The 15,649-nt window shown below is 42.3% G+C and overlaps 1 protein-coding gene across 3 annotated transcripts in view; it reads right to left on the bottom strand.

Moving 5' to 3' along the window:
* The window catches only part of abr (ABR activator of RhoGEF and GTPase), a 119,910-nt gene that overhangs the window by 32,564 nt on the left and 71,697 nt on the right, over window positions 1-15,649 (bottom strand). For all 3 annotated transcript variants that reach the window (XM_023418241.2, XM_023418242.2, XM_087177131.1), the window contains exons 10-16: window positions 14,527-14,695; window positions 11,978-12,097; window positions 11,589-11,664; window positions 11,373-11,477; window positions 7,879-7,953; window positions 2,437-2,534; window positions 2,205-2,336 (exon numbers count right to left, since the gene is read on the bottom strand). In XM_023418241.2, coding sequence (XP_023274009.1) covers window positions 2,205-2,336; window positions 2,437-2,534; window positions 7,879-7,953; window positions 11,373-11,477; window positions 11,589-11,664; window positions 11,978-12,097; window positions 14,527-14,695 — 775 coding nt within the window. The remainder of the gene's footprint in view (window positions 1-2,204; window positions 2,337-2,436; window positions 2,535-7,878; window positions 7,954-11,372; window positions 11,478-11,588; window positions 11,665-11,977; window positions 12,098-14,526; window positions 14,696-15,649) is intronic.

Below are 15,649 nucleotides of genomic sequence, written 5' to 3'. Positions count from 1 at the left end.
GGGGGCAGCAGGGTGACGTGCTGCAAATAAATGCCATATTTCCCCCTGTGGACGAGCAACTCAATCAAGCTAACTACAGTGTTGCTGTTGCCTCTGCTGTATTTGTGTTTATGCACGTGCACACAACTCCTGCCCAGAAATGTGTCACATTCAGAGAAAAGACTGTTTCAAAAAATCCTCAGTTTCTGTCAAAATGAAATCTCTGGGCTGAATCACAACATCTTCTGATGGCAGGGGCGATCATCTCTCTCATCAGTCACAAAGTGAAGGAACAGCAGTGGGTAAGAAAAGAAAACTGTGGGCCCAGTATGCCCATGTACGGTCAGTCAGTATTCCACAAGCTTGTTAAATAAATCAGAGGGTCTCCAGAGAGGAAAGCAAAACACTGTGGGCTCCTTCTGAACTCAGCAAAGCAAACAGCCCTGGTCCAAGAGAAAGTCTCTGTACACATGTATTCTGGAGTGACGTCGCTGCGACAGCCGGGGAGCCGGTTCAACATGTCAACATGTGACATGAGATATATGTTAATGTGACGGAACATCGGTCCGACTCAGGATCTCATCATGTCTTAGTGACAATAAAGCAAGTGCACAATCACAGGAGTGAGTCCTTAACGTCTGCGGTGACGGAGACAGCTTCACTATCCAAACCATCCACTTCCTTCTCCACCAACTACACCTCCTTAATCCCAACAACCCCGTCCACAACATTCCCACCCTCTCACAGTTCGTGACAGAACATGCCATTCTCTCCGTCTCTCCATTTCTATCCCCCTCTCTGCTTTCCCCCCTCTCACAGTGAGCCAGCAAACATGTGGCGTATTTATTTGTTTTTTTGGGCTGTTGTTGGCTGGGAGTGGATGTTCCCAGCAGCAGCAGCAGCAGCAGCATTTGTCTCTTTGACTGGCAGCCCTACCAGAGGGTGGGTTTCACTGTCGTATAAGACACAGTGCTGAACCATTGATGAACTACTGAACCTTCTGTCAAAAGAAGGGATGTTTCTTATAAACTAAAAAGAAAAGGGAATTAAATGGCGTATTATTCAGAGGTAAAACTAGTTATAAAATCTTTTCTCTGGGACGACTGAGGACCACCTGTATAAATAAACGGCAAACATCCAAACTCATGACAAGAGGCAAACAGTTCCACATTAAGATGCATTTCCATTTGCTCTTCAGAGCCAATCCAAAGCAACATTCAACGACACAAATCACCACGCTGAATAAGAAAAGCATGGAAAGTGTTGGTGACAAACAGGAAATGCTACAACAAACATGGTGAGGGTGTTTTTGTTTCCCCATTCAAAGACAGTGTGAAAGACACACAACAGGAACTTAAGTCTTGAGGAGAAACAACACTCCCTCTCCAGATCATAAGATTTCTAAGATGCATCCTGTCCTTTAAAATGCAACGTTTCGTGACCGATTCATGTTTGCCCCACTTTCCCTCTGTGTTAGACAGGAGATTTGTATTCCCACTGCAGCTTGTCACTGATACTGCTTTTACCAGCTACGGCAGCAGCAACAAACAAATTCTGAAATGTTCTAGCTGATTTTTTTTTTTTTTTTTTCTGATAAAAAGTCTCAGAAGTAGGTTAAAAAATAACCTGCTGCACGCTCCCCTCTGGCACCGACACACGCATCACTTGAGGAGAAACACGAGGACTTTAATTGATGATAAGAACAACTAAAACCCTCAGAGCTGACTCCAATGCACAAAGTGAAGCTCAATTGATTACAGGGCAGCAGAGGAGGAAACGTTTAGCGCTGCAGCTGCAATTTGACTGAATTGCAGGAAAATGACAGGAGTCAAGCTTCACTTGACCAAACCCAAGAGGTTCTGGAAAAATGGAAACATGACTCCACTGTGGGCCGCTCCGTAAAACCTAAACAACGATGCAGCATCGAAAAACCACAGGTTCCACTGTGTAGGCAGCTTCTCGTTAACAAGACTGAGAGGGATTTTTACAGGAACGTTTCTCACAACAAAACAGGGGAAACCCCCTTTAAATAAACTCTCTTTCAGACCATTAATCCAACCAGCGTCATTAGAGGCCCGCCATGACAAAACCAATCTACTGTGCACAGAGGCTAGACAGCAAATTAAAAATGAGTCACATGTTGGGAATTCTCCCCCGAGAGGACAAAGATGTCTCTTTGTCGATGGTCTATTTTTGCGATGGCCTGTCGGCAGCTGTCCTCTTACCTGGACCTGCCCTTTGCCCATGATCTTGTCCACGATCTCGTTGTCGTCCTTGTTGAGCATGCTTTTGTCGTAACACTTCTCGTAGCACAGGATGCGCAGGTGCTGGGAGCCCTCCAGCTCAATTTCAAACTCCTGTTGAAGGACACAGAGAAGGAGGAGAAATTATTTGCCTCTGCGGGGTGCGACAAAAACAAAGAGACGTACAGTAAAAGGAAACGTTTTAGTGACTGACTTCGTTCCACTGCGGCTCTGTGGTGTCTCTGAAGACTCGGGTCTTGGCCTTGCTGACAAAGTATCCGTATGAGTCCACTTCAAGGGTGCAGTATAGATCTGAAAGGAAGCACAGGAGGTGGACAGGTCCATCAGACATGGTAATAAAATCACCTCAGATTGAACACTGAAGGCTGAAGACGAGTGAACAGCATTGAATAAACATCCAGGTTTATTGAGTGTCGCTGTTACGCCACATATCTGTGCTGCTTTATGAGATATTATAATAACCAGGGCGTCAAATGAGGGTCTCTGTTGATCAGATTTTATCACTTTGCAGTAAAAGTACAGCCATGAAATAGTCCATAGTTTAATACTTTAACAGAGCCATTAAAACAGAGTTTTAGTGGGTAATAACATCACTAACTGGAGATAATGTCTTTTCATTAAAGATCAGTCTAATTACAGGCCAATATTATTTATTATCTATGAAGCTCTCTACGCTGAATGTTTTATAATATTTTACTCACATAGGGATGAAATTAACAGTTATTTTCATTATTCCAAATCTACTAATCTAATCCTCAATAATTTACTGATCCTTTTCTCAGTTAATTAATCACTTGTCTCTAAAATGTCAGCAAATATCAAAAAATACCAAAGAATATCAAAAATGATCCAACTAACCTCGGAGGATATTCAGTTTCATCACATAGAAAACTCAGAAAACCATAAAATACTCTCATCTCAGCTGGAACCAGTGAAGTTTTGCTATTTTTGAAATACTTCACTTCACAATTAATCAATTATCAAAACAGTTGCCACTTAATTTTCTGTCAGTCGACTAATTGATTAATCAATCTTATAAATCCACCATCGAGACAAGGGCACATCACATTGGATGATTAGTTATTTAGTATTGGAAAAAGCTGGATCAATACATTGTGTGTGTTCAATGCAATATTTCACTGAAGCCGCCTCTTATGTATTTACATGTCTCCATCAAAGCTCAGTCCACACAGAAGTGAAACATGAAGCTGAACAGATTCCTTATTTAAAGTGACAGCCTCACCTGAACCTGTTTTCACTGACTGCAGGTGAATACGTGACTAATTCTAACTACACTTTCGTAACAACTGTGTATTTATAGACAGAGAAGGGTGATGTTCCATCAAAGTGAAATAACCATTTAAAAAGTCAATATGTCGTAGTTTGTGAGCTGACATCAATCTCCCGGCTGCACCCCCCACCACCTTTTACATCCTCATACCAGCGCCGCCACTCCCCCGGGATCAGCTCATACACGGAGCAATTAAGTCTGTTAATGTGTTTCTTGAAATGCTGCTGTAGCTGTTCCTGCAGACTCGCTATCGGCTGACTGTGAAGTGTCTATACAACGTCCTGCAGCCTGGACCCGGTCCCTCGGGTGCACCCCCATCTGACAGCATGATGGATGGACGCACGGCTCGACCTCTCACCAGGAGAGTCACAGAGATGGGGCGAGGGAACCAGGAGGAGGGGGGGGGGGGTTGGTTCAATCTCATATACATATAAAAACGACTTGGAGAAGATGGCCTGACCTGAGCGTGGTTAATGTTATGGAAAGATACCAAACATACAACGTGGGAGGAAAAGGAGTGACTGGAGCAAACACTGACACAACCATCACTAACAGCACTGAGCAGTACAATGGAATCTCACTCCATCTGGTTTCATTCCCTCTTGTTTGTTTTCTCAGCATCCTGAAAGGCTCTGGCATAATTACTCCCAATGAGGAAGAGATTAGCAGCGGTGGTATGAGGGAAGTTCAGTGGAGGGGAATTCAGTATGACCATCTGGGGGATATTTATTGAATGAAGCAGTTACAGTACGCTTCCGCCACATACGGAAGCGTAGCAGCTCATTACAGGCACCTCTGGTTTGACATCTCACAAACACACAGACTACCTGTCAGCGTCTCTTTCACTGAGGAGATGCTGGTTTCAGTTCAGTTTCAGTTCAGCTGTGGGTTGTGTTAATTATTTTAAATAAGTAGAGGACTGTAAGTTTGAACCTCTCTTCTTCATCCAGCCATGAGCAGAGGAGTGTGTAATCATAGTCCTGGCCGGCTTCTAGATTTCTCTGGAAGTTGATTTCCTTTCCATGAAATGGGTTTATGTTCCCAGACCTAAAACTCAAACAAGTCCACAGAGAGCATATTTAGAGAGGTCTCTTTGTGTCGTCGCAGTGGATCCAGGACGGCTTTGGTAAGTAGGACAGACTAAAAGAGGCCGAACTCCATGGGTTTTCATTTTCCTGGCAGGTCACCATCAGGCTCAGAGTATGAGCGGGATAAACTGGTCAGCATGGGGTCTCTGACCCCTGAATTCAAGGGTTAATGGATACCATCCTTTCCCATCTATATTAGCAGAGGACTGCAGGCCTTGTAATGTGTCTGTGTGAGTCTTCTACAGGAGGCTAATCTTTGCTCGGGGCTGTGTTGAATGCCGGGTCAAACTGGGGGTTCGGGTGATAATCAGTTAAACTAATCAGTGTCTCTACAGACACAAGTCCCAGTGTGTGTTTTGCTTTAAGGCCGCAGGAGAAAATAAAAATATTCTTAAGAGAACAACATAAGGACTGAACAGGCTTAATTCAATTGTTGGATTCACAGAATCAAAAGGAAAGGAGAAAACACTTCCAGTGTTTCACCTTTAATTCTACTGGGAACAGTGGTGAGTGAACACACACTGGTTCTGAATCAAGAATAAAAAAACACAGTTGGTTTGAGTTACAAGAGAAAAGCTGTTACATAACTTTCTTTTGTCCTGGAGCAACTGAACTGTTGCTCCATTATTAGTTTTACATATGGAACATGAATTTAGTGTAAACGTCTTGAGGTGTTGCCGGACACTGACACATGTGACAGCAGCTGGTGTCACTTACACACATCTGTGATTCTCCCGGTTTGAACAACTGTCACGGCTCAGTTTGTATCGTACGCACTGATCATATGTAGCAACTGCAGTTTTATAGCATCGAGTTGCAGCAGTTGTTGAATACATATAGAGGGTGAGTCGCTCACTCACACATATATAAAAATAAACCAAGAATAAAAGTGACAAGTTTCGCACTTCTCTTCTACTAGCTCATGTTTTCCACTGATTTCTTTTTTTTTTTTTTTTTTTTTTAATCAGAGTTTTGGGGAGATGCTCCACTGCAGGCTCCTTCCTCTATGACCCAGTTTGACTACTTTGCCCTGGGCTGAATTTAAAGCCCTTTCCCACTGGGGGGAGGGTGGGGGTGGGGGGGCTGTTGGGACATAAATAACACAGCTCCAATAAGATCCTCTAGAACATGCTTATGTGATTTTTCAATCAGAAAAGGAACAAAAAAGAGTCTATTGTTGATAATTATATATCTGCTGAACAATCTGAACCACTGAATAAAGACCGCTATTTCCAGTCATTACACATTTCCATTTTGATATGATAATAATTACCATATGCAACAACAGAAAACACACACACACACGCATGCACACACACACACACACATTATGCAAAAGAGAAGCAAATTGTTTCAGGATCCTGCTACATAAACGTTTGGCTTGCAGGGAAATCAGCACAATGAGAAATGCAGAGACAGTGTAAGTGAAACCACATCAAACCTCTGACACGACAACAACAACAACTACATAACAAAGGCTAATTGGAAAAAAATGCTGTCATTTCAGTAATTGGTGTTATTGGAGGGAATCGAACCGACAGGAGACAGTTTCTTTAACGCCACGTCTCCCATCGTCTCCACAGGGACATTAACTTACTGTCACACACATTTAACCTTCAGAGCAATTAGAAGTCAGGTGATTTAATGTCACACACTGAGGATTTCATGTGTGTAAAGGCCACGAGAGAACCAACTTTAAAAGATTTCATCACTATCTTAAACCAGGCTTGAATTTCATATACACTTTGTCACATCAACTGTCACTAATATATTTCATGGTTTCCTAGTCACAATGTCTTCTTCTCTTCTGTTTATCATGTTTTTCACTGATAAAAAAATTAAATTAAAAAAATTAAATTAAAGAAATTAAATTAAAAACAGACTTGAATTTCCTGATATGCAATAAAAGACAGTTAAATATTTTTCAGAAAAATTAAAATGTGAGTTGGTAAATATAAAATGTTAAAGTGAAGAAAAGGCATCAATGTTTTATAACGTTATAATGTCAATAAACTATTTGCACTTCATATTGTGTGATCATGTGACGTGCATGTGTCACAGGGTCGGTTCTGTGGAGGAAACCTGGAGGGTGAAAAAATGGGAGACTAGAGTTCTGCCTCCTGTGTCTGATCAACACACTGCGGCGACGGCCATCACACCTTAGCCACCTAGTCTCACCTCCATTATATGTTTAATTGATGATTAACAGCAGTAAGAGTAAAGGGTTGAGTAAAGGGTTTCAGAGGAGCTTCAACTCCCCCGCCCCCAAATACAAAAACTAAGTGAAAGATTATACAGTTCTGTCTTTTGTTTCTTTGTCTTTCACATGTTTTCACTCTCCTCTACAACCCTGAAAATAAATTTGATTAACTTCTGATCTCCATGAAGAAGAGACAAAGATTCTGTAATCACCATCACTAACAACAGCTACACGTCATCTACCCCACACTACCTCTGTGGCTTGCGTGCCCCACCTTGGCTCTGTGCGCTCCACTGGACACGGACACACACACACACACACACACACACACACACACACACACTCTCTCTCACACTTGCTTCACGTTTAAAGCCCTCAGCTCTCGGCGCTCCATCGAGGATCAAACAGGCTTTCAGAGGAGAGAGCTTTCCAATCCATTACCCAGGACATTTCAGAAGGCTGTCATGGTAACTGAGGAAATCATATTTCTCCCTCTCTGTATCTTTTCCAGATATTTGATATTTGAACTGGTGCTTGTGAAACGGGGCACAAAGTGTACCGGAGCACCAGCTGTCCACTATTGACACGTCTGAAACGGCCTCTGCACGGTCCTGCCAACATCACACACACACACACACAAATACACCAGACACTTATAAAAAGGAACATGTGTGTGAGATTGGGTAATATTGGAGACATTATGAGCAGCAGTTGTTTCAGGAGCTGCTGTGCATGATGTTCGACGTTCTCTCTCTTTTTGAGTGTTTTTGTTTCATTTGTGATGTTTGCAAATGAAAACAACCTCAGGAATCCCACTGTGGCTCCCACTACTCCTCTGAGACTCCCTCTGTCTCTCCCTCTCCTGTCCTCCATCTTGCTCTTTTCCTCCCTCCATGTGGCCATCTCTCTACTGGCCTGATGGAAACTGCATGTGCAGGCTGCAGTGATTGACTGGATCATGTGTTTTGCTGGCAGACACGTTCATGCACGGCAGCTATGTGCGAGAGGATGCTGAGCCAGGGTGTGTGCACAAAATGCTGTTTCTGGCCGACTTACTGGCGGACTCCTTGAATCCTTTGGCAGAGTGGACGATCACATGCAGGAAGCCGTAGAGGCCGGGAGTCTCCTCATCTGGAAAACAAGCACACGGAGCAGTTAGTCCAATTCCTGATGTAAATAAGGTGACGTGCTGTATTTACCAGACGATCAGAAGTGGAGTTTGTGTACGTGAAACAAAGATGCAAAGATAAACAAGCATGGAAACCGATGACACACTCGACCCTGCTGTTTCCTGTCTGCAGCTCCACATCGACTCTGTGCCGTTAAGAGACAGAGTCACAGACAGAAACAGAAAGTAATGTCACTCACTCCTCCAACACATGGGACCCATGATCTGCTCCTACAAGCACGTTTGTTTTTCAAGTTGCATGAACGAGTGACTTTTGAGAACTTGTAGCGATCACTAGTTTTCTCATACTTGATTTTTCTTTTTGATACGAACGAATTCATCCAGACGTGTCGTACGAGTCGTGTCCAGTCTACCTCTCTTCACAGGACAGAAACACTGACTTCACTAAGAGTCATAAAATATGATTCTGAAATTAACTAAAATAATGTAAACTAACATCCTATTCACCAGATCATTGTCATCATGGTCTGCCAATGTACTGACACTGAGATTTTATGATTTTTTTTATTGGTATATTTTAACACAGCGACTTACACAGAGCTGTAGTTGATAGAAAATGCTCTCAGGGATTTGTCAGCAGGTCGATGCCCAGTGTTTTCTGTTCAGTCTGACAGCAAAGCATCATCCACTGTGTTCTACAATGACTCTACTGTACTGTTGTCCAATATCTCATGTCCCTTTGACATAACCTAACCTGTATGTCAGTCATGGACCATTTTGCATTAGAAATAACTTTAAATTTCTTTTTTTCTCCCCTCTTTGGCAACGTTTCTGTGAATGAAACGTTCCCACACACAGAGAGGAACAGGCCGCCTCAAACAGAAAAGGCACAGCGGCAGTCATCAGGCTGAAATGAGCAGTTTACCAAGAACGAGACTCAGAAAAAAGCACAAGAGATTTAGAATAAGATTGAGAAAAATGTTCTTTCATGAGGCCGACTGTCTGGACGCTGCCTTAACTTTCACTTTCAGACTGTATCTCTAATCAAGGTCGAGGTCTAGACCCATTAGAAGTCTTTAAAATGGATAATCAACGTAAACTTGCTCAGTGGGAATCAGCTGTGGCTGGGTGGTCCAACTTATCATTATTAACTTCCACTACAATAACTGCTCTCACCCTCGGCGACTAAAACACACATTCAAATGAGGTCAGCAGAAAGACGTGAATACAGTGCACCAGAACTGAAGTAAATGTCTTATTTGAGGATGGGAGTGAAAATTATTATTACAACCTTTTGTCAGATCAGTATCAGACCTCCCATCAACAAGCACAGGCTTCTGCCAAAACAACGGAGCTGGCTGCAGACAGGAGGCTGGTGGGTGGATGGTTTTTGGGTGGCCTGATGTACCCCCCCCGTCCTGCCACACACATGAGGGGGAAACACTCTTTGCTTAAGGCCTGTGAAGCCCGACTGTTTCCAGGTAAATAAACCACGGTGGAGGGCTCCAGGACTGTTTGGAGCTCCACTGTAGGCGGCTGAGAGCAGAGCTCTCAGTCCCTGGGGTTAACTCTGTGTATGTGTGTGTGTGTGTGTGTGTGTGTGTGTGTGTGTGTGTGTGTGTGTGTGTGTGTGTGTGTGTTGTATGAAAGCGATAGGAGAGTTTCACCAGGAGATGGTTCAAAGGTTCAGCTTCGAGGTGGCCTCTGTGCTGCTTTTAGAAAACTGAAATCTGTTCTTTGTATTTGAATCTAATTTGAACAATAAACTGAGGAAACTCAGAGAAAACCAATGAATAATATGTGATAATTCACAATGACTCAATGAAAGGAGTCAAATGAAAGTGTGAATATTCCAGGGTCTCTGCTTTTCATCCCTCCTCTTCATTATGAGAAACATTCCTCTGGCAGCTGGTCTCCATTTCAACCCTACTGTGCTCCCTGCACCTCATGTCACTGAGGGGTGTGTGTGTGTGTGTGTTTATGTTTTAATTATAATGAGGAGTGGGTGAAAACGTGGGACTGTGAGCTCTGTGTTAACACCGGGATATCACCGCCCTAGAAACAAAATATATCCATCAACAAAGTGACGAATCTGTTCCACAGCAGAGCTGAAGGTTTAATCAAGTTAGCAGAGCACGTTCACATGGAGGGAGTCTGTCACAGCACTACAACATTACTCACCAAACTACTTTAAAAAGGAGCTTATACAGTTTGGTGGATATGAAGGAGAAGGATATAAACTGAATCACATAAATTCTGCTATTGAAAAGATGTCAAGGAAAGTCCGATCAGATCTTATTTGGATGAAACCAAATCTTTTATTCTAAACTAAATATTCAAAACGCTCTGAACAGAAAATAAACATTTAAGGGGCCAGTGGTAAATGATTGGTTTGGATTAGAGCTTAAAAATGCATTTAAATATCCATCTCCAACCGTCTCCTCACAGACTCTTCCATCTCCTGCACATTTACACCTGAAACAGTCATTTATTTCATCATATATATGATCACCTGTCCTGTTGCAAATCCTCCGATACTGTTTTTAAGATTTACTTGGACTGAGAAGGTCGGAGACTTGAGGACAGAGGGAGACATGGACGATCTGTTGCTAGGGAGGGAGGTCTACTGTATTCACAGGTTTGCACCCCGGGGCTCGAATGTCATGAGATCTCTTGTAGATATTTTGTTTAAATGTCTATTTCTTATTTTAACAAGAGACAAAAAGTATCTCTTCTCCCTCGAACCTCAAGAACAAACCATGACACCGGCTTCACTGGAAACTGGAAACTGACTTCTGGGAAGTTCAGTGCAAAAACACTGAAGCAGTTTCCTCTCGTTTCCCAGAATGCAAAGTTAAAATAAAAAACCATGAACCCCTGTGATCGCTAACACGTCATCTTCACAGAGATACCACTGGACATGACATGGATCTTTTTTCTGTTTGACGTACAGTCTTGAAGCCTCTGTGTGGTCGTGAGTGTGTGCTGTGTGAGAGACCCCTGCGCTGTTCGAGGAGATCAGAGTGGGTCGGCCAGATGGCTTTAATGTCACCACCAGCCTCGCTGCGACGTGGAGAACTGGAGCAAAAACAAACATATAGGAGCTGCGAGCTCAGCGACACACTGCCTGGCATTGAATGCTACGAGCTAGATGAGAAACATATTGTAACCTAGATTCATCTCCTGCACGGCCCCCCCCCCTCTCATTATGTGGCTCTTTTTTTTTTTTTCTTGTGCCGAGAATGTAATAGATGCTTTTGTATGAATTTAAACTCAAAGCAGAGAGGAGAGGAAGGAGGACTGTGTGTGTGTGTGTGTGTGTGTGTGTGTTTTTAGGATTGTGGGGGGGGGGGCAGGAGAAACAGACAAAGCATTCAAACATGAGAGAAGTAAAAAGATACTGTGTGTGAGTGTTTCTTACCGTCCTTGTTACTGGTGACAGGAATGTTGTGGACGGTCCGGAGTTTGAAGCAGGAGCTGGTCAGGACCTGGAGCTCGACTGAACTTAATACACAAGCTTGGAGATCTGAGAAACACACAGGAACCACACAGTGACGGTCAGACCTTCACGTCTCTGTGCTGCAGGGGATAAAACTTCATGTGTCCTACAGACAGAGACAGTCGAGGCCGGTGTTACCTTTCTTCTGGAGTTTCTGGATGCTTTCCCTCCACTCTGACCTCTCGTAGTCAGAGGAGAGGAGAAACAGATAGCTCTAGATACACAGAGAAAACACTGTTAACAAACGCATCAAGGACATGACATGTCTACACTAACACCATGACTGAAGAGCTGAAAGAAATTCAACAATTAAAACTGAAGATTTTGCACAGAAAAGTGTAAATGTTTCTAAAAACCACCAGAAAAAGCTGTGGTGTGAAAATATCTCACAGTCATGAGACTTTTATTTTGGAAAAATAAACCTAATATACATCTCCTCTATCACAAAGGAGTCTTTTGAAAGGCGCACGTCTCCCTCTAGTGGTGAGAGCGGAGTGCTTCGGCTCCGTGTGACAGGTCAGTTTTACCTTTCCATGTTTGTTGTGGATGCGGAAGGGGATGGTGGGCGAGTGTGTGAGCAGCCACGACTCCTGCTCATTCATCTTCTTCCTCAGACGCTCCACGCGGCTCTGACCCTTCGGTGCTTTCTGCACACGCACAGAGAGACAACAGAAAACCATGCATGGAATTTTAATTTGTGCTGAAATAATATTTAAAACAATCAATAGAGTGATGGTGAGAAACATTTATCAAATGAAATACCAGACGTCGCTGTGCAGCTTCTAAAACAGAGGTGAGGCGGATACTGCATGCGTCAAAGTAAACCACTGATGCGTGTCCGTTCATGGGGTACTTTCCAAACAGGAATTGCTAATATCAAATTCAGCATATTTTTAATGGTTCCAGTTTGTCACAATTTAAACAAATATATGTTTAAAAAAAAAAACCCCAGGGTTTAAGTTGTGTCAGCAGCTAAAAGTCTGTAATTAAAAAACCTGGAGAATGGTTATCGCTCAGACACAGGACAAAGGATAATAAATAACAAAGTCCATTACAATCACATGTTTTCATGTTGTCCCATCAACATTGTTGTTATATTACATTTTCCTTTTCACTCTGTGTCATATCATTGCATATTAAAGTTATTTGTCTGTTGGTAAGAAATCATAAGACTTCACTTTGGTCTCTGGAAAATCTAGTAACAATGAATAGAAAATAAAAAATCAATAGATTAATTGATATCAAATAATAATATAAGTAAACACAGAATGAAGGAAAATCTGTTATAATGTGTGGAATAGCAAAGCTTCTCTTTCAGCTAAATGCAGCTTAGATTTCATTTTTAAATCTGAGTATAGACTTTACAGTAGAAGACCTTATAAAGTTTTGTTTTTCATTCTTTATTAATATCTGTGTTCATGTTACTTTCTCCCTCATAACCTCAAATAATAATCGGCGACTTGAGTGTGATCACAATGTGAATGAAATGTTTGTGGATCCATACTTGTGATGTCTGGTCGACAAAATCTTTAGCACAACAAATAAGAGACGGGAGAATATTCTTAACTGTTGATCTTGTGTCTAGTTAACACAAGATTAACTAGACAGAAGTTATGATTGATTCAAATTTGAGCTAAACGATTACAACAAAATCATCAATCATTCCTGCTGCTGTCAAGTTCTTATCAGCATGTAATCAGCTTATCCAAAACCTTCCTATTTTCCAGGAAAGACTGTGGATAAGCCTCTGAAACGGTGCAGCAAGAGTCTCTATATATAATTCAAGGATCTTAGTTCTGCACGAGTACTGAAGGAAAACAAATACACACATCCTCCCAGCCCTCACCAGGAAGCCATGAGTCAGAGCCTGGTACAATCAGCTGAATCTCTCGCTGCTCTGGCCGCCTCTGACTCTAAATACCAGCCGTGGTCACTCTCTGTGCTCGGAGTGGGCGAGTTAACGCGGTGCGAGGGGAATAACAGGAACTCTCTTCTCCCTGAAGGGTACGGTGTGTCTCAGCCAGCGGTGCGGGGGTGAACTGCGGTTCATACTTGTAACGGCTGGAGACTTAAAACTGTTTTTTTCTTTCCGACACATGTCAACACCCGACTGTTTCAGCACTGACGGGAACAGACGAGGCAGGCCGACGTGAGGACAAAGCTTTTCAGGAGTGAGCGTCAGCACTTTGACCACTGCTGCAAATCACAGTGACATTTTGAGATGAGGAGGAATTTTTTTTCTTTGGTACAGTTAGAGTCGGGTCAGGCTTCAGGTTTATTTTGAGTTTTTCTCCAGTTTGAGAATCTTTATTACACACGTTTAGATTTTCATGTTTTCATGTGCTTCCGTACAGATCACAGGAGACGTTACCTTGACTCTGTCTAAGACAAACAAAAGGTGTGGCTGACAACCACTGAGTAAAAAGGAAGGTCCAGTGGTTCCATTAAGGAATCACTGACATGGGGGAGTTTTTCATGGAAGTCTGTGGATGCCATGATAAATAGCAGATGGTTATCAAAGTTCCAACACACAAAAAACTTCCTTCCTGAGTCACTTGTATGTGTTTGTGTTTCTTACAACAGTAAAAGATTAATTCTCAGAGACTCTGAAAGTTTCCTCTGCTCATTTTATAATAACTTTTTTTCCTTCATCATCATCATCTTCCTCTGTACCAAATGTTTGACGTGTTTCCGTAAATGTTCCACCACAAGATACAGTAAGATACAGTCCTCTTCGTCAAGCCGAGACACCATCACATGTAGGTGATTAGATTTTACACACACACTTTGACATCAAGTCCAGATAATCCAGTCCTCCTGCGGAGCGACACAGTCTGCTACTTTAATGTTTAGTTTTTCTAACCATACATTCTCTACCAAGTACAGTGAAGCCTCCTGAACCGGCTCCAAACTCTACACTGGCTCTTTTTGTGTGTTAATACGGATTAAAAGTTGGTTTCAGTCCCCGGTCTCAGTGTTAAACCCACACTTTCTGACTAAGCCATTCTAAGCCACAGGAATACATTGGATTTTGCTCGACATGCCAATAGCAGGATTTAGGAGCCAAACGGATTACCTTCTCTTTCTGTATCTCACTCTTTAAGACCGAGATCTTGATCTTCATCTCCTCCAGCTCATGCTCAGGCAGGACTTGGATGCTGGGGCAAGAGTCGGAGTCCTCCAGGGTCTGGAAAGTCAAGTCCGCCAGAGGGATGTACCACTTGCACTCATACTGCTGGTGACGGCTGCAGATGGAGAAAAGATGGAAGGACGCAGGAACAAAGAAAGAGGAGAATATGAAAGTGGATTAGTGAAGGAATTATATGATCCAGACAACCTTACAAGTTACACTAATCGGTCTCCTGAGGGTCACTACAATTCAAAGTCATTCTTGTAACATGTATTTCTTCTCTATTCAAAAATGTTTGACCTCAGAGCTAATTTGATGTGAAACACGTCAAAAAAATAATGATTCATTTTCAGCAGAGAGCTGCTTCCACCTGACTGATTTTCATTGTATGAGCCTTTCCTCTGTGTTCCTGTGTGCTGCAGAGTCCGCTCATGAACAGCGCGACGCCTTCATCAGCCTCCATTCTGGTGTGACTACCACCAGTATCGGAGTGTAACCAAGTACATTTACTCAAACACTGAACTCGAGGATTTTATTTTCTCAACTACATTTCAGAAACTTTTTACTGCACAATTATCTGCAGTTACTTTGCAGGTTAGGATTTTACACAAAACAAGTGAGCAGTTTCTAACATACGATTCTTTGTTTATATCAGCTCGACCTGCTACAACACGCCAATGCTTCTGTAATAATGATTTACAAACTGAATAAATATAAACTAATAACTGACTTATACTGAGACACTGACAGGGCTCTCTCTGCTGAGTACTTTTACTTTTGATACTTTAAGTACATTTACTTTTACTTGTAACAGAGTAGATTTATACTGTGATATTGCCCAATTTAATATCAACTACTCAAAATAGATTATTGTATATTTCTGACGTTCATGGGTTTAGATGGAGAAGAAAAAATTACACCACAAACGTAAAAGTCTGCTGGGTTTCACTGTCAGTGAAGTGGTTTGTGGGAAAATCAAACTTTTATAAAGGGCGAGACTAACTGGGATTTATTGTCCGCCTCTGTTCAGCCACAGCAAGAACAACTCAGCACATCATGTTGACTCAAT

The sequence above is a fragment of the Seriola lalandi genome, unplaced genomic scaffold (genome assembly GCF_002814215.2).
Source record: "Seriola lalandi dorsalis isolate HSWRI2012SDOR001 ecotype SW California unplaced genomic scaffold, Sedor1 jcf7180002054581, whole genome shotgun sequence".
NCBI classification, from domain to species: domain Eukaryota; kingdom Metazoa; phylum Chordata; class Actinopteri; order Carangiformes; family Carangidae; genus Seriola; species Seriola lalandi.
This window is presented reverse-complemented; position numbering and strand designations above follow the sequence as displayed.